The sequence below is a fragment of the Podarcis cretensis genome (assembly GCF_951804945.1).
Source record: "Podarcis cretensis genome assembly, chromosome: 5".
Classification (NCBI taxonomy): domain Eukaryota; kingdom Metazoa; phylum Chordata; class Lepidosauria; order Squamata; family Lacertidae; genus Podarcis; species Podarcis cretensis.
The window spans coordinates 15720797-15745598 of record NC_137174.1 but is presented as its reverse complement, the minus strand read 5'-3'; the positions used below and the strand labels follow the sequence as shown (position 1 = coordinate 15745598).

General features: G+C 41.2%; 1 protein-coding gene across 2 annotated transcripts in view; it reads right to left on the bottom strand.

Annotated features, from left to right (window-relative positions):
- The window catches only part of ADK (adenosine kinase), a 198334-nt gene that overhangs the window by 50561 nt on the left and 122971 nt on the right, over positions 1-24802 (bottom strand). For both annotated transcript variants that reach the window (XM_079975325.1, XM_079975324.1), the window contains exon 7: positions 18544-18714. In XM_079975325.1, coding sequence (XP_079831451.1) covers positions 18544-18714 — 171 coding nt within the window. The remainder of the gene's footprint in view (positions 1-18543; positions 18715-24802) is intronic.

The window sequence follows — 24802 nt, the reverse complement described above, 5'->3', positions numbered from 1 at the left end:
AGTGGCGCCCCGTGTGATGCTAAAATTTGGCACCCCCTGCCTCTCACACTCTGTTCTACAGCGTTGCTGTGGGACCCCCTGCAGCACATCACCCGGTGCATCCAAACCAAGCTGCTACTGTCTCCCAGCCAGTGCAGTAAGAATGGTGGCATCCCTCCTCTCTCCCTCTGCAAAAGATTGGTTATCATGTTTCAATCCCATTTTTTAAAAAAATAGTTCTCCTTATTTCTTCTAATTTACACCCCTCATATAATGTATGGTATAAGGTTTCCTAGTCATAAAGGAAAAAAGCACTCGTGAGACTTGCTTGGCCTGCGGGAACGTTGGCATTGCAAACATGCGCTCCTTGGGAGTGAGTGGATACATTTCCAACTGCCAAGGTAGCATCTGGATCTTAGCAACAGGACTGCATCCCACTGTTTGGGCTCCTGCTCTGGCTCCCCTCTTAGCTGCCACAAGCCCTCCCAAGCCTCCACTTGAGGCTCTCCGCTCTGCAGCAAAGTCAGGGGGAATCCCTGGTTCCTCTTTCCAAGCGACTGAAGTGTAGTTCCCTTCAACTCAGGGTTCCCACCATTCAGCCCCCCCCCCCCCGTTTCTTCCTCCTCTGGACTAGTCAAGGTCCTTTCCAACTCTATACAATTCTATGATGGCAACTGATGAAATGTAGAATATGCAGCATCTAAAAGAAAACATTAAGACCCTGCTATGAAGCTCTCCCTACTTCACAGAATCTCAACTACCAAAATGAACCTATTACCCAAGATGCTGTTTTTATTTCAATCAATATCAATTGTTAAGAACCCAGGCTGCTTCAAAGAATGGAAGAGGGGCATTTCTAAATTTATTGGCAAGGAAAAAGCCAAGAGTTAAACATAAAATTATGACAGATACAAAAGAAATAGGAGGCTTTGCCCTGCCAGATCTGCAAATTTATTATGAGGCAGCCTGTCTGTGCTGGTTAAGAGAACGGATTACATTGGTTAATGCAGACATCCTGGGACTTGGAGGGTCATGATTTATAATTTGGCTGGCATGCATGTCTTTGGTATGGGAGATTTAATAATTACTTCATGCTCCTCAACATGCTTGTGGTACTCCTACCTATAAAGGGCCTCAGGAGCACAAATAAACACAGATGAACCAGCCTCAGCAACAAACAAACAAACAAACAATACAAACAAACAAACAAACAAACAAACAAACAAACACCCTTTAAGATTATCTTCTGGTGCTCAGAAGGCAGGTAGATTATCATAAAGAAGCAAGGAATGTTATTATCTCCATGAAAAGAAAAGGCTAGATTAATGTTCTCTTTGTCCATAGAGAAAGACATCATTTCTGAAGTTTGACACTCACTAGTAGTGACAGTCTGTGCTCCTATTATGGATGTGCTGATTTGTATTAAAAAAATACAAATTATTTTAGGAAACCAGGAAAATAACTAAGTAGATCATATTGCATGGAGTCTAAGCTGCTTCTTCAGGTTCCCAGCGGCAAAATTTAAAAGTTCCAAGGCTTTTACTATCATTATTTAGCTGCATGCTATTACTATTGTCTCATTAATAATTATTTCCTTACTTAATAGCCTCACAGTTACCTGCCAGAAGATCTCAGCTGAAAAGAAATCACTTAGAGCTAAATTGCCACTGTATCCATCTGTAATAAGCTGCAACAGCTCTATGCATCTGAGCCATATTGAAATTCCGCTACAAATAATAACTATTATCTAGACCTGTATTTTGTATCCCCAAACTGTAAAACCTACGCTACCAGCACTTCCTCCCTAGTCCAACATCTCTCATATGTTTTTGTCATACAGTCTATTATAATCTATAAACATCTATATAAATAGGACTGTTTTAAAAATCAAGGCACTGCACAAAGAAAAAGGAATCTTGCTCTTTATGAGATTCCACACTTCAAAAAGTATTGAAATGAAAACTGGTGAAGGATGATTAGAATCAAAAATACTACAGACTGAAAAGAAATTAGCACAATGTGAGCTACCATTAAATCTAATCTAAAAGGACTTTAATGAGCGATAGATGTTTGAAAGAAAGTAGAAGACTGCAAAAAGACTCAAGGCTTATTACTGGAAGGAGTAATAAAATTAGGACTAAAATCCTAGGGTTAAGAGGCCTTGTTTCATTGAAAGAACACAGATGAATCATATCACATTTTTCAGAGCATATTTTTTTCTTTCTTTACACAAATGTAACGGGTTTTGACTGATTGCAATGAATGTGTTTTCCATCTTACTTCCTCTCTTGAAAATGCATGCATGAACAGGGCCCATTTTCAGACTTGCAACATAAAATTATATCCCAAACACACTCAAAAGAAAAACCTCACAACAAATTAATAAATGAGCCCCCAACGAAGTGGTGACTTAGACTGAGGCCTCACCAACTTCTGATGAAACAATGAAAACTGCAATCAAAAGCGTAAAAGAGATATTAAATTAATGTGGATACACAAATCTCTGGAAGATCATTACAGAATTTATGTTTACACTTAGATATCTAAGTGTATCATGGGAATGGAAATATTAATATTTAATGCAACAAAAAAACCTTATAGGAGAAATTCAATGCATTCCCCAAGCCACAGAAAAAAGTTTCTTAAGATTTTAAAAATTAATGATCAGTGTACACAGAAGCAAGTTCCTTTAAATGTCCAGAAATGCAGCTTCTTTCATCTACTGCGGATAAAGAAATTGAGATAATTATTTTTCTAATTTGAAGGTATAGGTCAACTTGGCAAGTAAGATCTAAGAGAATGCTGAAAACTTTTGTGTTTGTTTTCAAAGGGACCTATAGAAGCCCTAGATGGATAATAGTTTGAAGCTATGGGTGATCAAAAGTTTCTTGAGTCCGGGAGAAATTATCAGGGTTATAGAGTGGTACCTTGGGTTACATACGCTTCAGGTTACAGACGCTTCTGGTTACAGACTCCGCTAACCCAGAAATAGTGCTTCAGGATAAGAACAGAAATCGGGCTTTGGCGGCGCGGCGGCAGCGGGAGGACCCATTAGCTAAAGTGGTGCTTCAGGTTAAGAACAGATTCAGGTTAAGAACGGACCTCCAGAACGAATTAAGTACTTAACCCGAAGTACCACTGTACTCCTCTGTCCATCTTCTGACAAAGGCCATTGGCTTGAGTGACCAATGCAGTTTCAGTTCCAAAACCAGGGCAGAAACAAGATTCGGACTCCAGAGTTCAGCTGATCTAGCCATTCTGTTTTTGTGTCTACCATCCATATGAGTTCAAACCACCTGCTTTGGCCAATAAACACCAAAACAAGATAACAAAAATTTGTAAAACATAGTAAATAATGAAATCATCTTTGCTGTGAGTCCTGGAGGACCTTCACCCTGACATGCAAGACTTTTTCTGCCTGACCTGGAAAGAGAAGGCCCCAAATGACTCCAACTACAAGAGCTGGGGTTACTGAGGAGGCCAAAAACCATCTCATCGGTCTCATAGTGCAGGCCCAGGTCACTGAGCCTGAACTTCCACAGCCGCCCGCCATGAACCACCATTGGCAGGATTGGCAGCATTGGTAGCAGATATGTTCTGTGCTTAATATTTTATTCTCTTGTTAATTATGCTGTTTTAAATGTGCATTTTATATCTGACTTCCTTTAGCAATGCTTTGTTTTGAAATATTTAAGATAATATTTTAGTTTCCTGTTAACTGAGTTGCTTTGAATGTCTACTTTATATTTGACTTTCTTCAGTAATGTTTTATTCAAGATATTTTTTTGATGTTTTAATTAATGTGATGTAAACCGCTTTGAGATTTTTCTTAAAAATGTAAAGTGGTACAGAAAATAACAACAAGCAACAAACCTCAATTATGCTTGTTAAGCAAAATGTTATGTGTAATAATAATAATAATAATAATAATAATAGTAAAGTATACCCCTCCCACCTGGCTGGGTTTCTCTAGCCACTCTGACACATATATAAACATAATAAAACATCAAACAGTAGCAATCTGATCCAATATAAAAAGTCACAATAACTTTAAAATAAACAACATTCAACAATCCATCAGAATCTAATAGCAAACAGTAAAATTATACATCAGCAAATAATAATTAAAGAGTTTGTACTTATCAATCACAATAAAGAATTACGAATCTATAATCAATAAAAATAACAGCAAATCACAACGCATAAAATACCACAAAACATACAAAACCATGTAAAAGGATCAAATTGAGAAACAAGGACACATAACTGAAAAAAAACTATTTAAAAAAATATCCTGAACACCTCTCCTCCCAGCTTCTTCTTCTGTTCTCAAAGTCATGTATTCAAGGTTAAAAAAAGAGATCCTTTTCTTTTCGTTGATATAGATTTAAAGGGGGGTTTAGACCACATTCTGGTCCATTGAGTGGGGTTAATCTCATAGCCTATGTCATTCTCCCATTGTTTTTTGATTGCGTCTAGGGGGTTTGAAGAACTCGTAACCCACCTACTTTCAGCAGCCAGAAACACCATAACCAGACGCTGGTGAGACCTGTCAGGAGTAAGCATGGACCAATGATATCAAATAGTATGGGAAACAGCCCTACTAGAAAAATTAACCAATAAACAGAAACTGACACGGGGACAAACAGAAGAAGATGCCTTTACCCTGGTATGGCTCCCCTTTATCACATACACAGCCCAACAAAACAATGACAAGAATCCACCAACAGCATACAAATCAGTATGGCTAACCTGATCCAAAACACTCACACACAAAAACAAAGATCAGCACAGCCAATCACAAACAAACAACCACTCCCTAGGCCAACCCCAACCTCTCTCACCACCAAAGGAACACAAGTGAACAGCACAAGCAACGCTGACACCAAACCCTACATACATTAAGCATAATAGAAACATCGCCACCTGACCCCCCCATCTCCCCCCCCCCCCAATGTCTCAACAAATGAAACTGATTTGTAAAAATTTTACATGGAAAAAATACGAGAGACATTACACATACTTCTGTAAAACAAGAAAATATTTAATAATAATAAAAAAGATCCTTAAATTCAATCTCTGGTATTTCCAGATAAACTTGGGTGTGTCCCCTGTTTGAAACCCTGGCTGCCAGTCAGTGTACGTAATATTGAACTAGATAGAGCAATGGTCTGACTGGGTGTAAGGCAGCCTCCTATGCTTCTACGAAGCAGTTCTCGAAATGGGGCAAGGCAGTGCAATCTAGTCATCATGTGTAATATTTACTTTTATGTCAAGAACCAGTAGTGAAGTTGTGATGACTTTATTATTTATAACCCGCCAATCTGGCTGAGTTTCCCCAGCCACTCTGGGCGGCTCCCTATCAAGTATTAAAAACAATACAGCGTTAAATATTAAAAACTTCCCTAAACAGGGCTGCCTTCAGATGTCTTTTAAAAATAGGATAGCTACTTATTTCCTTCACATCTGAAGGGAGGGTGTTCCACAGGGTAGGCGCCACTACCGAGAAGGCCCTCTGTCTGGTTCCCTGTAACCTCACTTCTCGCAATGAGGGAACTGCCAGAAGGCCCTCGGCACTGGATCTCAGTGTCCGGGCTGAACGATGGGGGTGGAGACGCTCCTTCAGGTATACAGGACCGAGGCCGTTTAAAAGATCCTTTGCACAAAGAATAAAAGAAGCAACACAATGGGTCTCATACAGGCTCACTCCGGCCACCCCCAGCTTCTGGGGCTTTGGGCTGAGCCTCTTTTTGAAAGAGACCTTCTGGGGCCTGGCCTTAAAACAACATTTCCAACACACTACAAACGTCTTAAAAGTTTCTATTAACTATGTCCACATCTGGACAAAAGGGAGCGCTGAGCTGCTCCGTATCATATTACCAATTAATGTTTAAATAGCCCTTCCAATTATATGATTTAATTTTACAACCATTTTACAAATTGGCTTAGGTACAAAGATAATGTAAATTCTGCCAGTAGGCTTTATTTATATACCCTTAAAGGCAGGAAAAAAATGAAATATTCCCGGAGTCAATGGGAGAAGTGGGGCTCTGCACTCCTCAGCAGAAAAGGAAATTAGAGGGCCCCTTTCCCCACTATTTTCAAATACTTTGCTCTTTCCAAGAAAAACAAGTTGTAAATGGCTGGGGCAAAAGCTCCGAATTCCAGCTTCTAGAAAAAACACAGTTGCTAATTAACTGAATTTTCTTTCTAATGTAAAGGAGAGTGCTGTTAAAAATTCTGCATCAGCAAATATGGGATTTATACTTATTACATGATATAATAAATTCAGATGCCAATAAACTGTGTGCCAATTATCAAGGGGAGTGATTGCATGACCAACACAGGGAATCTGAAACACACGACATGCGTGGAACACTCCAGATTTGTACTCTGCTGTTCTGGATATAAAGCCCCCACAATTTTACTTTTGAGTGTGTTGACTTTCTCGAAGAACTAACATTTCATTGCTTTCCTTTACATAAACAAAGAGGACTAAAAGGAATCTTGAAAGTTTAGAACAGAACTTTACTTGTTTTTAAATGCCCATGCTCACTAGGAAATTCTAACTGGTTGAGTCAGCACATCATTGGAACTATGTTCTTATGGCGCAAATCCAATAATAATTGAATAATGAAATACATCATTATGACCAGGGCTGGCTCAAGACATTATGCTGCTTTAGATAAAGGAGAAATTGGTGCACCCTCATTCCATGTTCAGAAACGAAATGAATTTGTAATTGAATCTTACTTCAACTGGTAACAGGATTGTGTTCCTCCAGTGCACCTGATGGCAGCAGGCTAATTTAGGAGATACTGTATATGAAAAAGGCCTGTGGTACACTAAGCTCTGATCTCCAACAGATGGGAATGGCGGGGTGGGGATCAATGTCTGAGGTGCGCTGGTGCTGACCTTCAACATCTGCCACCTGAGGCAATTGCCTCACTCTGCCTAAAGGTAGGGCCAGCCCTGATGGAGACCACCAATAATTATTCTGCAAATCAGAAACAAAGTAATTCACAGCAGGCCATGTCTATTCTGTTGTATGGCTCCAACAATAGCTACAGCTAGAAGAGACCGACAGTTGTAACTGAACAATAGTTAAGAAAACAGTAGCACGCCCAGCAATCGTGGGATCATGATAGTTTTGGAACATCTGCTGGCAGCTTTTAGCACACGAATTATAGTACAGGTTACTTGGGGGACCAGATGCCTATTTATGCTGTTCACTTTTTGCCATTTTTTTAAAAAGACAACTGGGTTTGTTTATTATTCAGCAATGTATGCAACAACTTCAAACTCAATACAAAGCCGTTGTGTGGAAAACAATAACAGTTTAGTTAACGTGGATTTTTTTCTAGATCAGCACAATCATGGTTATGGTAACTATTATTTCATCATGAACACCAAAGTAAATAGGCTTATAAAACATGAGCAAGCTAGGCCACCATGGAAGAAGCTATTGTCTTAGAACTGGCACAAGTACTTCTTCCTTTGAAGTCCTTAAATCCAGAAATAAACATTTGGTGTGTCCTATCAGTTTATTCCAGCAAATGTGGTAAGGTGATATTTTACCTGCTCTTGAAAACCTTCTCGGACAGTACATTACTACTGAAGCAGCCCATTAAGAGAATTTACAACTAACTGAAAGGCTGTGATTAGCAATGTTATGGGGTACTTATGCTAATACCTTTTTAACATTCTTGATCAGTATTCCTAGGAGTATGCCTGCAGATCAGCCCTATGAAGGAAGTTACAGTGCAGAGCAGACTTGGAGCTTTGTCTATGGGCTGTTTGTACTTGGCTATAGCCCCTATGCATGCATGAGGGCACTGCAAAGTTTGCAGCCAGACAGCGCTCAGGTGCCATTTGTGTGAACCAGTGTCTCTGCGTGGAGGCTGCATTCATGGTCTTTGAAATAGCCACAGCACTTTGGAAAAGGACTGCCACTGTTGTGGAAATCAAAGGGGCCAATTATAGAGCTCCCATATGGAAGTCCTGGTTCAACCCACATGGTATCTTCATGGGAAAGCTGCCTGGTGATGGGTTTATGGGCAAGCTTGTGCATTCTCAAGGTACCCGTGTGATGTTTTAACATAATGGTCTATGGCTCTTAAAGTTAACACATGCAGAATTCACGTTCACCAACACAATCTACCCAACTTGTTGAAAATCTGTTAGCAGCTAGAGTTGAAGAAGGCCTCAAAATGGAAGTATAAACACATTCCATCAATGAAATAGTGAACTGATCAATTATGGAATACTACAAACTTTGTTGTGGGACGCGGGTGGCGCTGTGGGTTAAACCACAGAGCCTAGGACTTGCTGATCAGAAGGTTGGCGGTTCGAATCCCCACGACGGGGTGAGCTCCCGTTGCTCAGTCCCTGCTCCTGCCAACCTAGCAGTTCGAAAGCACATCAAAGTGCAAGTAGATCAATAGGTACCACTCCAGCGGGAAGGTAAACGGCGTTTCCGTGCGCTGCTCTGGTTCGCCAGAAGCGGCTTAGTCATGCCGGCCACAAGACCCGGAAGCTGTACGTCGGCTCCCTTGGCCAATAAAGCGAGATGAGCGCCGCAACCCCAGAGTCGGCCACGACTGGACCTAATGGTCAGGGGTCCCTTTACCTTTACCAACTTTGTTACATTAACCTTTGTTCATACCAGAAAAAAATCCAGAAAGAAATCATAATCATAATCATAATCAATTATTGGAATTATTATATCAGATACTGGACTACTTCTCATACATTAAGTATTTCTGAGTTGTTGGCATCTGTCTGTCTCGGGAGACAATGCAAGAGTGTGCCTTTAAGGGTGAAGTCAAACTGTTGGAGAGTTACAGCTCCTGCTGTGGTTGTAGATACCAATATGGGAGACATGTTTTGTTGCAAGATGAAGACATCCGGTTTTGCTGATGCAGATGTACTATGGTGCTTCTCCTTTCTGTGCTCCTCACAGTGGTCATTCCTCCTCTAGTAACTGCTGTGGCTACACAATTTGACTGACTGTCTCCAGGCACTGTGGTTGTTTGCAAGGGATTCCCACATGGCGGGGTTGATGTTGCCAGCCTTCATGTTTTGTTTGCAGACATCTTTGTAGCGTGAAGTTGGTGTGCCAATGGGCCTGGTGCTTAAAACACATCCTTGGGGATCCTGCCATCTTGTTCTGTGGACATGACCAAGCCGGTGTAGATGTTGTTGAGACAGGAATGCAAAAATGCTGGGAGGATGTGGGCTTGGGAGAGCATATATTTGTTTGAGACCCTGTCCTGCCATTTGATGCCCAAAATCTTCCTGATGCAGTGCATATGGAATGTGTTGAGGCATCGCTCCTGGTGGATGTAAGTTGCCCACGTCTCACTACCCTAAGACTCAACACACAATCTTGGTAGAGCTTCATCTTGATGTTCATTGTTAGCCTCACCTTCTCCCATACCCTTTTGGAGAGAGGAGCCATTGCCATAGCTGCCTTGCCAATACGCTTGTCTAGTTCAAAGTCAAGTGGAGTTGCTGGTTCTGTTGCAGAGGTGGAAGTCTGCTTCATGAGCAGAACAGCAGCATTGGCCACAACCCTGTATTTTCCTTCATTGAAATTTTTCATTTTTCTCTTGAACACATTTATCCTACTTTAGATGCAGTTATTGCACTTATTGTATGTATTTGAATTTATTAATATAATTATTTCATTTACATCCTGCTGTTTAAACAAATTGTACTCAAGGTGGAAAAGTCAACCACAAAAATGAGCTATTTTAAAACACAATAGAAATACCTTCTATGAACGAAACATAGCAAAAAGCATTTAAAAAGCGCAAAGAAGCCCCAATAAAAATAGCAAAAAAATAAACTAACAGAGTTTACACTTTTCTAAAAGCCCGTCCAAATAAATATGCTTCCCATCTGTGGGGTGAAAAAAACTTTCAAAACCCATCATATTACTTAGCATCTACATTGGGCTTGGTTTTATAGCTATCTGTAGCCCGTCAAATATAGAATTAAATGCTCTGATCTATTAGATTAACTGTCTTAGATTTAGGCCTCTGGCTTATCAAGGAAAAACATAAACAAACTAAAACCCTAAATCCTATCCCATATATTTGTGCTTTGATAAATTATGCCATCCCAGACACAGTGAAAAAGATTCATGTAGATGGTGCTATGAAGCTAATGCCAATTTGATTCACATGTTTTGATGCTGCCCAGAAGTTGTACAATTTTGGCAAAACATTGGAGCTAGGTTTAATTTTTTGCTTTCCACATCTAATTTTACTTGAAAATATTAATCCTGAGACGTTAATTTATTTATCTTAAGAACATAAGAAGAGCCTGCTCGCTGCGGATCAGGCCAAGTCTAGCATCCTGTTCTCACAGTGGCTGAACGGTTTGCCTGTGGGAAACCAGCAAGCAGAATTTGAGCCCAAGAGCACCCTTCCATCCTGTGCTTTCCAGCAACTGGCATTCAGAAGCATTGCTGCTTTCAATTTTGGAGGCAGAACATAGCCACCTTCTTACATTTGTGTCCTGCCCTTCTTTCATCATGGAATCCAAGGCAGTGGGAATGTGGCTTCTAAGCAATCATCCATCCAGGCACTGACTAGACCTAGACCTGCTTAGCTTCAGCAAGCTGGTGGCCTCGTGCGCCTTCAGACCATCTCCTGTGACCTGTCCTTTGCGAAGCCCCTACATATCAGGCGCTTTAGATTCATAGTACTGCTTTGATGAGGGACGTGGGTGGCGCTGTGGTGTAAACCACTGAGTCTCTTGGGCTTGCCGATCTGAAGGTTGGTGGTTTGAATCCTCACGATGGAGTGAGCTCCCCTTGCTCTGTTCCAGCTCCTGCCAACCTAGCAGTTCGAAAGCACACCAGTGCAAGTAGATAAATAGGTACCGCTGCGGCAGGAAGGTAAACGGCATTTCCGTGCGCTCTGTTTTCCGTCACAGTGTTCCATTGTGCCAGAAGCGGTTTAGTCATGCTGGCCACATGACCCAGAAAGCTGTCTGTGAACAAATGCCGGCTCCCTCAGCCTCAGTGAGATGAGCACTACAACCCCATAGTTTGACTGGACTTGACCATCCAAGTGTCCATTATCTTTTTACTGCTTTGATGGCCAAAGGGATTGTCTTGCAACTTCTAAAGTCCTATGTTCTCCCTTTGGCAAGTAATCTGCCACTTTTACATATGTGTCTAGATATTCGTCTTTACCCCTCTCCTCTGCTCAGTTTCCTTTTTTCTCTCTTCTTCTATATTCAACCTTTTATTCTTTCTTGTCTGCTGTTTGCTCTCATACCCTATTGACTTAATTTTTTACGCCCATTTTCCTCCATTGGGTGAGCTAGGGAGGGGAAGGTGTAAGTGTGAGTCGTGTGGGCTTTCTCATCATTATGTGCTTGTGTCTATTATTATTTATCCAGACTACAGGTGGGTTGTGAACTCTCAGCATGGGAGGAGAAGAGAGACAAGATGGGAGGATCTGAGAAGAGATCCGCCTAGGAGGAAACGAAAGTTCCCCATAAAAGTTACAGATGATACAAAAGCTTGGACAATTTGACATTAAAGAAATGGGAATAATAGTCAAAAATGGTATTAATAATCAGGATTACTAGAATGTAGCACAGTTACATTTTAGAAAGAGGAAAACGAGAAACTCATAAAAATGAGAAACAGCGTTTCTTTCACCAGAAAGGCAAATGCCATTTTGGTTTCTATGACAGGCGGAGCAGTTTGCAACACCTTTCATATGGTATCAAGTCCAGTTTTGGCCACTACTATTTGAGGAGGATACAAAACAAAGAAAGACTGCACAGATCAACCAACATGCAAAAGGATTCGGAATGGCATATCAGAGGAAGACAGGATGGGGTTCTGGGCATTGATAAACTGAAAATAATAAAACTCAAATATCTAAATGGCAATTCTAATGGTGAATGGGTATATTTCTTTTTTCTTTTGGAAACCTGTAACAACAAAAGTCAAGTGAGCCCCCCCCCCCTTTTTTTTTACTCCTGTTGAAAAAGGCTTTGCCTCAATACAATTACCACTGAGGTGGCAAACTTGTGTGCTTTTGGTTCTTTGTGCAATTTTGGCAATTGTGTCAATTTTACAGACGCGCCACCTCAAAGGCACTGTAAACTTTTAACAGCCAAATATTATTCTTACTTCCGAAAAATGCTAGTGCACAGCAGAATATTCTCGCAATATGACACTTCATGGAGCTTAACATTTTTATTTTAAAATTCCTTATCTAAGAAGCACCTAAGAAGGATCAACATGCTTCTCCTTTAACAGAGAGCAGCCATTGGAAAATATCTTTATTATGAAGAAGAAAAGCTTGCTCTATACCACTGCTCACCTCTCTCCAGTACATTTTTCATGGTAGAAACATCAGTTTTTAAGAAAGGGTGGCATAATTTCTAAATTAATAGAACAGCTCATAAGGTGAGTGGTTGAAAGCAGCATTAAAGTATCTTAAATACCTGAGCTGCAGCTTCTCCTTTCACTCACAGCATACTAGGTATATACTAGAATACCTATTGCACCTGAATTTATACTGGAGCAATCGAGGAAACAATGCTAACTAGAAAGATTAATTGAAACAGGTGAGTCACAAAGAAATGTGCTGTTATATTTAGGATGATTAATTCCAAAGTGATTCAGATCGTTTCCAGTAACAGGGCTTTTATCAATGGCGGCTGTAAGGCTAAGCTATGATTTTTAAGTATTTCATCTTTGTAAAGCTGCTGCAGCTAGCAGAAAGGAAGGGCGCAGAAAGAAGAGATTTGCTCCGTAGCTGAAATAGCCCAGGGGTGATTCAGAATCCTTCCCACAGCACATCTTTACAGCATGCCATTGACATTACGAACCTCCCCAGTACTGTAGAGTAGCTCATTTTCCAGCCAGAGACAATTTATCAGATACTCAGGCTGTGTGGAAGAAGAAGATCCCTGTTAATTTAGCAGGAATGATAATGATGCCACAGCCTTTTGATAATTGAAAATTCAGTATCTTCCACAGAAAATAAAGGATAAAATAATGTAAAGGATCCAAACTAGGTTAAAAAATAATAATCAAACCTCTAATGAAAGCAGCCTTCTTTGGGTGTTCTTCTCTATTTTACAGGTCACTGCATCAAGTTACTATTTGCTTATGGTGCATTGAAAAGCAAACCAGACATCAGCATCTATGAACCTGTCTTAATGTCAGTATCGGTTTTTATTTTATTGTATTTATTTTATATCCTGCTCTTCCCAAGGAGCCCAGGTTAGAGCAATTAGCTTAGAAGATGACTTCTTACACACATATTTCTATTATTAATTAGAATATGGAATTGACTGCCAAAGCTTACAAAATGTCTTTAATGAATACAGTATTGGCATTATAAGGGACTCTGACAGAGGGGAGAAAAAATGCCTATTATAATTATTATTATTAACACTTTTACTACTATAAAATTATGAAAATGTACTTAGTAGAAATAAGAAAATGTTGTCCTCAGTGGAGCTCATGCAAATAAATATACATGTACAACTAAGCATCTAGATGAATAATGTGTTTGACACACTAATATTTGGCAAGCCTAATATTTCCAAACATTGCTTTTTGTAAGATTCCCCGCCCCATTTTAATATGAGGACTCTGGGCGTATTATCCGAAAACTGTTTCACGACTACATAAATTATTTGCGAGAGGAAATTGTTTCAATGACAGCTTGATCTTTGACTTTTATGTGTGGGCAGGGCTTTGCAGCTGGATTCTGGCATAATGTCAAAATGGCATTAATGAGCAACCCTTTGAGTATGTATTCTTGCAACTGTGCCAGGTTTTCATTATTTTAATTTGGGGAGCCTGAAAAAAAAACCCTACTGCCTATAGAAGGTACGTGTTCAAAACCAGGCTCAGTCATGGAAACACCAAGTCACTTATTTATTTAAAACATTTCTACCCCACCTTTCATCCAATGGATTCAAGAGCAGTGCTTATAAGACACAAAAACAATTCAAACGTACAAATACAATAACATCTTTCATAGAGACTGAGAAACGGCAGAAGATTTTGGAAACTAAAAGCTGATGGAGACAATATAACCCTTTAAAAGGTCAGAGGAAATAAACATGTTTCAACCTGGTGCCAAAAAATGTACCGCATTTTTCGCTCTATAAGACGCACCAGACCATAAGACACACCTAGTTTTTGGAGGAGGAAAACAAGAAAAGAATATTCTGAATCCCAGAAGCCAAGAGGGATCACTGCGCAGCAAAAGCAGCGATCCCTCTCATTGCTCTGGCTTCTGGGATAGCTGCGCAGCCTGCATTTGCTCCATAAGACGCACACACATTTCCCCTTACTTTTTAGGAGGGAAAAAGTCTTATAGTCTTATAGAGCAAAAAATACGGTACTTTCTGCAACAATTGGACCTCTTTGGGGAGAGCAGTCCACAGGGAGCAATGACAGAAAAGGTCCCCAGCGCATAGCTAACTCAACTCCACAATGGAAACCAATGGATTTAGTCACCCTCCTCCACCCTTACTGGTCTTCTTTGGTACAGCATGGGGACAGGGACCAGCCCCAAACCAACAGTGTGAGGCAGAACAAGCAAGAGCTCTTACCTCCTGCAGCCACAAGAAATAAGAGTGCCTTACAAACTAAAACCAATACTACCTGCAGTTTGAGCTCATGGCAAATAACCACAGATAGAATTATCCATCACGGCTTTATCCTTTCAAAAGAAACATCCAACCTGGCTGCCTTCACAAAGTTCATGTCCAACAACCCCCTTGTTGTCAGGCAGTAGTTTTGCCTTTAATAAACTGAGCTGAAAAGGCTGGCAGAAATACAGGCCAGCAGGCTTTTCTGCTTCTGTCGAGCCAGGGAGGTTTCATCATGCAGCCCTCAAGCCCCTTTTTTGGCAGTTCTTGGCAACATTTGACATCCCCACTCCACCCCGCAGCCCTCATGCTGCTATGCCAAAGCCAGGTAAGGAGGCGCTGGGTTTGGGGAAGGAGGCATGAGGGCTTTGACAGGTCCTGGAGTCCTCTCGCATCCTTCCCAAAGCCTACTTACCACTTTCCAAGCTTTGGCAGTCCCTGGCAACTTTCCTACCTGTACTCGACAAAGCAGTGTGCGGCCTTCATGTTCGGTGTCAAAGTACTCTTGCGGCCCACTTGGTATGAAAAGTTGGGCCGCCCTGGTTTAGACATACTACAACTCCTTGGCTACCATGAGTTGGACACCCACGACTTCTACTATGTTCGCAACAATCCACCTTCTGATACTCATACTCCTTTCTGCTTACAAAGGCAGTAGCATTTTGCTCATCAAGCACACGCTGTTTGGACATAATATTTAAAGTTTATGTCCTCTGACAACTTAAATAGCTCTGATTAGTACTGAAAGTTAGCTTGGGTTGCAAAATGTCTATTGAAGGTGAGTAGTTTTGCAGATGAATTAAGCAGCAACTTGTGACAAAGCTGTTACCATCAGGAGATAATTGACCTTATTTGACTGTTAAGCATCCTGAGGCAAAGTTGAGTGTGCTTAAATCCTGGCAGGTTAATTATCTAGTGATTACAGTAGGCTTGGAAGGTATTATGGCTAAGAACCATTTGCAAAACGACACTATCAGAAAACTAAATTTAATAATAATTAAAAGAAATGACAATAATCAAGGTCGCCAGTCATGTATTGCTGCATAATGAGCACTGAATAGCCATAATTGGATAGCAGCAATAATTACTTTTATACCAAATAGCCCACGTTTAAATTTATTATGTGAAGCCTAGTTAATAAATATCAATGGGCTAAAATTGCAAAGAAGTGATCAAGGCATCAGTTCAAATGTTCTAACTGATCTACTCCACTGAGCTGTTGAAGTGGGTTTAAAAGCACCCGTGCAGCTCAGAAAATATGGACATTTATATCTGAATAAATCATCAATGTAATTCATATACAAATGGGTATTCAAAATTAAAATGCGGTATTTAAAACTAGTTTGTTCATTGCTTTCAGGTTATAAATGACAACAGATTTTCAGTTTGCTGCTTTGAACTGTAATTTCTCTGCATCTCAAACCTTAGGTAAAGGTAAAGGTACCCCTGCCCGTACGGGCCAGTCTTGACAGACTCTGGGGTTGTGCGCCCATCTCACTTAAGAGGCCAGGGGCCAGCGCTGTCCGGAGACACTTCCGGGTCACGTGGCCAGCGTGACATCGCTGCTCTGGCGAGCCAGAGCCGCACACGGAAACGCCGTTTACCTTCCCGCTGGTAAGCGGTCCCTATTTATCTACTTGCACCCGGAGGTGCTTTCGAACTGCTAGGTTGGCAGGCGCTGGGACCGAGCAGCGGGAGCGCACCCCGCCGCAGGGATTCGAACCGCCGACCTTTCGATCGGCAAGCCCTAGGCGCTGAGGCTTTAACCCACAGCGCCACCTGCGTCCCACATCTCAAACCTTAGCCAGCATCTTATTTTTTTCTCTAAAGGGGCATTCTGTGAGTTCGGCACAGCTAATCGTTCCCACTGTGCTTCTCCATTCACCAATCCAGGAGCAACAAACTATGAGCCCTGGCTTAGCGTAACATGCAAACCATTGTTTATGGTTTGTTTCTCCCAAACAAGCAACGATTGCTAAGTCAAAAACAAACCTTGGGTTAATATCATGGTTTGTTTAGAGGAAAATAAAACGTGTGTAGATTTGCATGTCACGTTAAGCCAAGGCTCGTGGTTTGTTGCTCCTCATGTTAGTGAAAAAGGAGTGATTCAGAAGTGTACACTAGGACACTAATTCACAGTGACTCTGATATGCGCAAGTGGCCAGTGAAGATATTATGTGGACTGAAAGCAATCCACAGAATCAAAACTACACTGCAGAAGAACACTGAAGGAAGGGTAAGCAGGTAACAGATCTGCACTGGGTGAGTCACACAGGTACTGTGGTGGCGGCCCAAAGGGCCACAATAAATGTGATAATGTGTACCCCTGGAAATCCTTGAGTGAGCTTCTAATAGAGAAGTTATGGTTACCTGTTGCTTTATGAAAGTGATGATTTTGCAAGTTGCCGCCCCCCGCCCCTCCATTGGGGCAGAAATACAGCTAATATGTGAATCACTAAGATACAGCTCAAAGCTGGAACATAAGTTGCTACATGGTGCAAATGGCTACACGTAACACAGGCTCCCAACGTGCATACTAACACAATGTAACAGAACACGGTGGAAATCAAAACTTAAAGAAATAATTTTTTTTTATCCCCCCCCCCAGCTCCAAAGAGCAAAGAAGCCAAGACAGCCAGTGGGATCCATCCCGCTGGCTGTCTTGGCTTCCTCTTTAGCCATGCACAACCTCTCCAGCCGGGAGAAGCTGTGTGCGGCTTTGGCAGAAGCCAAGACAGCGAGTGGGGTGGATCCCGCTTGCTGTCTTGGCTTCATTTTTAGCTGCGGGCCTGGGGCGGGGGAAGCCCAAGCTTCCCCCGACCCCAGCCCCCAGAACAGGTCCGGGAGCAGCGGCAAGCGCTGCAGATAGCTGCCCAAAGCCTGGGGAGCACAGTGCTGCGCTCCCTGGGCTTCGGGCTGCAGGCTGCTATCTGCAAGCCTTCGGAGCCCAGCATGAACTCCCACCGCGCTCCGAAGGCTTGCAATTGGGCCAAGGGCTACATTGTATAGAAACCATCAATTTCAGATGTGCAAAGACTTTATTAAATACTTGGGTATAATGATTTCATCAGATATAGACCAAATTGTAAAATTAAATTTGAATCAAATTATAACTGAGATTTCTTTTGATATTGAAAGGTGGGGACCTCTAAACCTTTCCCTTTTGGGAAAGGTTAATGTCCTCAAAATGAATGTTGTTCCAAAGGATTTATACATTCTTAGAGGATTACCAATACATATTCCCAAATTTTACTTCCAAAAAATAAATCAACTATTTAGATCGTGCCTATGGGGTACAAAGCCACCAAAAACATCACTACATAAAATGCAACTTCCAACTAAGGAAAGTGGCTTTGGTCTCCCAAATATTTATAGCAAGAGTAATAAAAAGAAATTGTTATTTAGGTGAATTGAATTTAATTCTAAGTTATATTCCGGAAACGTGGGAGATTACAAGGGGCCCAAAAAAATGGATGTACCGTGCCATATTAGAAGCAAAAAAGCTTGTTTTGATGAATTGGAATTGCCGCAAAAAGATTCCATTAAGCACATGGATTGATAATATGGACAGACTAGCTACATACAAACGAATTGCATGTTGATGCAAATTAAGAATGGATAAATATGAAGAAATCTGGAAGGAATATTTAAGCGATAAGGCAGACAGTGGTGGGAAGTAGGGGGAGGAGAGGTGGGGAAATATTGTTAAAAAGGTGTAGTCATAGGTATATCAGTATTCAAATCTGAATTGTCAAATTGTGTTAGCAGTGTTATTATGGTTTTCATTGTGTCTTTTGCGGTTGATGTTTGTATTGAAAAAATGATTCACAATTTAATAATTAATGATTAAAATGATTAATAATTTTTGCTTATTAATAATTAAAATGATTATTTTTTTTAAAGGCCAGCAACACTCACCGTCTCATTCCCAAACAGGACATCAACGTAAGGTAGAACTTTCATCATGGGCTCCTTGTAGAACTGGCTAATAAATGGTGCAGAAAGGTTCAGAGTGAAGATCTTGTTGTTTGCAGAAGCCTGAGATGCCACTTTCAGTATAGATTCCGGCGATACCGTCAAAAAGAAACCCTGCAAGCAAATGCAGACTAAATTGCTATTCAAATATGTTTTTAAAAAAATAGCATTTCTGTTGTGGAGGTGGAAAGAAGCACACACAGAAATAAGATGCCACAGTACCACCAAATTCCCATTTCCTGGAGCCGGTCCACGAGGATACCATGGTCAACTGTATCAATAGTCAACAAAAGATCAAGAAGTAGAAGGGAGGTCACTTTTGCCCTGTCCCCATTCCTTGCAAAGGGCAACCAAGGTCAATTACGGAACAAATTACAGAACAATATGCCTAAAGAAGCCAGAAGTTTTGATCCTGCCTTGGTCACATCTCGTGAGTTGGGCTTGTGTTCTCTTTAAGCAAAAGCCATGTTGTTTTATTTTCAATAGGGGAGAAATACTGTTTTTATTGATGGGATGCGGGTGGCGCTGTGGGTTAAACTACAGAGCCTAGGACTTGCTGATGAGAAGGTCGGCGGTTCGAATCCCCGCGACAGGGTGAGCTCCCGTTGCTCAGTCCCTGCTCCTGCCAACCTAGCAGTTCAAAAGCACGTCAAAGTGCAAGTAGATAAATAGGTACCGCTCTGGCGGGAAGGTAAACGGCGTTTCTGTGCGCTGCTCTGGTTCGCCAGAAGCAGCTTAGTCATGCTGGCCACATGACCCGGAAGCTGTACGCCGGCTCCCTTGGCCAATAAAGCGAGATGAGCGCCACAACCCCAGAGTCGGCCACGACAGGACCTAATGGTCAGGGGTCTCTTTACCTTTACCTTACTGTTTTTATTATTCATTTCTTACTTTTCACTTCCTGAAAAGGCAGCATAAACAAAGAAATAAAACACTTTACTTTTTCTGATAACAAAATAAAGGGGAAACCATTTCCATAACTTAACGTCCAACACAAAACTCAAGTAGAAAAGCGATTAGCACAATCCTGCGCATGCCTCCTCAGCCATAATTCCCACTGAGTGCAGTGAGACTTATACCCAAGGAAGCATGTACAGGACTGCAATCTTAAAAAGGGGAGGGGGGCTTGTTTTGCCCAAGAAGCAGAGTAAAAATACCTAGAAAAATCCCAAAAGGTTTCTGGATCACAAGAGGTATCACATAGGATTTAAACTTTTGTCTGCTTGATTCGCGCATGCAGCTTCTGCCTAAGTTGCTTCAAGCCTTTCTTATATAAAATAATTACAAGCTGCTGTGAATTATTTACAGCATGGTTACATTTCACATGTAATACCTGGTAAGTTATGTTGGCACTTGCAAGCTTGTGTGTTGAATTTGGATGTTCGTATAATTACGACCACCTCTGATGACTGTATAATTATGGACAACATTTACATAATGCATGCAAGCAACATTTTAAAAGCAGAGTGCCTCACCCCTCTTTTAAAAGAAAAATGGCACAGCCTGAGTTGGCTTAATTTATTATAAACTACCGATTATGGAGCATAAATCTATGGAAGCTTGTACTATATTGCAGAGAGAGTGAGTTGTGAAAGAATTGTTGCATTAAGAAAACACAAAACATAAGAAGCTATCAGGCAACCTCAGCACATATAATCCTGAAACGTGCGATGATTAAGGCTGAGTGTGCCAAATACTGCTCTTTCAAAATGTGCTACTAAACGTATAATTAGCCAGCTTTCCAGGCCCACAAGGTACTACAACACCTTTGAGCCACAAGGTTTCAACCATGATAGGAAATAAATGAGAACAAAGTGATGCCTTAAATAATTTAGATGAACACACAAGTAACAGGTCTTATATTTTTTAAACTAATTTTAGAAATTTGGGTAATGCAACCAAAGATATATTTTAGATTCCAACAGGAAGTAAGGTAAAGGTAAAGGGATCCCTGACCGTTAGGTCCAGTCACGGACAACTCTGGGGTTGTGGCACTCATCTTGCTTTACTGGCTGAGGGAGCCAGCGTACAGCTTCAGGGTCATGTGGCCAGCATGACTAAGCCGCTTCTGGAGAACCAGAGCAGCGCACGGAAACGCCATTTACATTCCCGCCAGAGCAGTACCTATTTATCTACTTGCACTATGACGTGCTTTTGAACTGCTAGGTTGGCAAGAGCAGGGACTAAGCAACGGGAGCTCACCCAATTGCGGGGATTCGAACCGCCGACCTTCCGATCGGCAAGCCCTAGGCTCAGTGGTTTAGACCACAGCGCTAGCCGTGTCTCTGTAAATAGCAAGAAGAATGACTTTAAAAAGTGGAAATCTTTCCCAAATGGGAACAAAATGGGAATAACTGTATACAAATATAGTTTGTATTACTTTAATCATAACAAAGCCGCATTCTGTCACCGCCAATTCAGACCTCACCACTGGAAAATATTTATTCATTATTGCCACCTTCAGAATTTTCTCCTCAATGGGATGGAAGAATTCAGCAAAACAATTTTGGAATGTTTTGGTCTACAATAAGTTCTCAGGAACCGCCCCACTCCTGCTGAAAAACTAAAGAATCCCAAATTATGGCACAATCTAACTAGAGGATCTTAAATTATGATACAACCTATTTCCAAAACCTTCCAGTTTTGCAGCCGCATTCTAACCACATGGCTGATGCAACAATGGCAGAAGTGTGACATACTGGATAGATGAGCATTTAGTTTTGAAGAGAGTTGATATGGTTACCACTTGATTTCTCTCATTAGGTTCGGTAAGTCATTGCTAGTGGCAAAAGCAGAAATCATGGCTGAGGTATCACAAGGCCCCTTTTACCATCTTAGTTTTCTTGGTGTCATCAGAATTGATTGCATCTCTGGATGTACTCAGTGATGTTTTTTAAAAGCTCTTTGGCTGAGGCTGGGAGCACTTCTATTTTTCTCTACCCAATTTTTGTTAACCTTTAGAACAGTGTTTCCCAAAGTGGGCGATATTGCTGCCGGGGGGGGGGGGGGAGGCGCTGGAATGATCCAGGGGTGCAATTGGGGGGCGTTGAATAAAAAATTTGAAAAACTGTACACGTTTCATCTGTTGTGCAATGATGCTTACCGATGTAACATAGTTGTATTTATTTATTTCCAAACAAACACACAAAATGCAAGGGTTATAACAAATGCTTAAAAACACAAATTTGTCACTGCATCTTTCTGTTTGTTCACTTACAAGAATATAGATTTCCATGGGGTATGGGGCACTGAGCATTTTTGTTTCTGAAAAGGGGGTGGTAGGCCAAATAAGTTTGGGAACCTCTGCTTTAGAAGCTAAATGAACTTTGAGAAAAGTAAAATACAATGACTTGGCGGAGATAGCCTGGGACACAAACATCCACAGCCATGCTTAAACATAGCTTCCTCCTCCTGTGGATTTAAACACACTGTGCTTAAAAGAACCACTTTCAAGTGTCCCATTACCAAAAATGAAACACCACTTAGTACCCTTAGAGGTTAAAGTTAACGAAGCTCAGGGTCACATCAGAAATTTATCATGAACCTCGCTTCCAAACATCAAAGTCACTGGCAACCAGGGTGGGGGACTCTGAGTGGTGCTCTAATAGGAAATTCCCTTGAACAGCAATGTAGACGCAGCCAGGATTCTTCATGTTTATTACATTTTAAACCCCGATTTTATCTAGTACTTTCAGCAAAAAGAAATTGCTGGTTGATTCTTTTATTTTCACTGATTTGATCCAGAATGCAGTTGTTTTAAATTGGACCGAGTACAGATGGCACGAAAGCAAAAATTTCTCTGAGTAATGATTTTGGCTTGCTGCAGTTTGCATTGTTTATTTTAATGGAAGCATGGCTTCATAAGTGGAAAATGACGAAGGTTTTAGCTATTGTTTTATTTCAAGCAGGCAGTGTTCCCGTTTCTGATGAAAGCTGAATTTCAAACACTTTTCTGTACTAAAGTAAAAAGCTGAACTGTCAGTATGTGTGCTTATATTGACCCTGACATTTTCTTTTAAATAAGTGCCAACATGTCAAAAGGAGAGGGCTGCTTTAAGGCTGGAACAGTTTCATTAATGCTAAAGCAAACTCTTAATTGTTGCCACATTGGTATTTATCATTACAACAGCTGCGCTGCAAGTTCTTGAGATATAGCAGCGAACATTAAGAGCATCAAACTTTTATCTTATACATCCCTAAGATGATGCTTTAGAGATGCACATCCATTTCTAATTAAATTCTATGGCCACAGCCCAGGCAATGGCTTCAACATACACTCAATGGGAAAAGTTCCTCCCTTCTTTTTCAACAGCAACTCTCCAAGCAATATCATACACCGCTTTTGAAATTATTTGGGAGTTCCAAAATGGGCTCGCTAAGTTTTCTGTCCAAAGTGCTATTGGCATATGGAAACCCAGGGATGGTTCCACAGCTACCTATCCTTCTCCTTAGGCTGCCATGGAAAGTTTGCATTAATATATCCCAAGATGTCTGGGACCTTAGCCCACAGAGAATTCATGGTACAATGAATATTTCAAACTATCCCTGTGTAAGTTGTACAATGCACTGAACCGCTTCTGCAATCCAAACAGCCTAAGAAGAGCCTGCTGGTTGGAAATTCCCAGGTGTCAAAAAAAGGCTATTTATGTATGCCACCACTGCGGCCCGTGTTTTGTTAGCCCCCAAATGGAAAACGAGCGAGGTCCCAACTAAAGAAGAATGGCAACTTAAACTGATGGAATATGTGCAGCTTGCGGACCTAACGTATAGAATAAGAGAACAAGAAGAACATATGTTTAAAGACTGGAAAAAGTTTATTGAATATATGGGGGGAAACTGTGTACACTTGAAAACGTTGGCAACGTTAAGATAAATTCAACAGTGTAAACAAGTTTTGATGGATATATTAATGGAATACTGAATGGTTTAGTTTATGTAAAATATGCAGGGATTTATGATATGCAAATTGAACCATGGAACGAGAAGACATTTTAAGGTTGTTTAATGAATATTTTACATTGTAAAATAGAAAATTTAATAAAAATTACCGTATTTTTCGCTCTATAGGATGCACCAAACAATAAAACACACCTAGTTTTTTTGTTGTTGTTTTTTTTGGGGGGGGGGGAGGAAACAAGGGGGGAAAAAATCTGAATCCCAGAAGCCAGAACAGCAAGAGGGATCTGGCTTCTGGGATAGCCTCTTGCTGTTCTGGCTTCTGGAATAGCTGCTGAAGCCTCTCCCGGGCAGCGGGATGAAGGCTCCCCCTGCCTGGAAGAGGCTGCGCGTGGGTAAGCTGCCCTCTGTCCCTTCCCCCATCTCCCGCAAGAACCGCACGCTGTTTAAGGGAAACGCGGATCTTGGGGGGCTTTTCTGGGAGGTGGGGCAAGGGACAGAGCCACGTGCTCTGTCCCTTCCCCCCACTTCCCGCAAGAGTCATGCGAAGCCTCCTCTCCCTGTTCTGGCTTCTGGCTTAGCCGCGCAGCCTGCATTCGCTCCATAAGATGCACACACATTTTCCCTTACTTTTTAGGAGGGAAAAACTGTGTCTTGTAGAGCAAAAAATACGGTATAAACAAAGAAGAAGAAGAGACTGCATCAGGCCAGTAGCCCACCAAGATCCTGTTCCCACAGTGGTCTACCATATCCCTATGGGAAGTAGGCAAGCAGGATCTCAGCATAACAGTTCCTTCCCCTCCTGCAGTTTCCACCCAACTGGCTTACAGAAGAATACTGTCTCCAACACTGCTGTTACAACTTGACCCTCTTTGTGAACATCGCCTTTCATTATATCCTGCCTTCTTGGTAGCAGCTCAGGGAAGTGAATACACAAGCAATTTCCTTTTAAAATAAAAAATAAAAATCAGAACAACCCTGTAAGGTAGGTTGACCTGAGAAACAGTAAATGTCATTAGCTGGGATCTGAACCTGTGTTTAATAGGCGGGGACAAGATTTAGCAGGTTGGGAACATTATATGTCAAAAAGGGCCCTCTCTCTTTCTCTCTGTTTATTTTAGTTGCTAGGTTACTGGCTGAAAAAGGAATTGTTCCTAACAGATTTGCAAGAGGTTAATTTGGATTTTCATCATCCCCAGCTTGCTCTTATTACTGGTTAATCCAGCCTTGAAAGCACATAATTATTGCTATCGGTGCAAGTATTATCTTACAGTAAAGAAGCACAGGCTAAAAATATTCCCGCCGT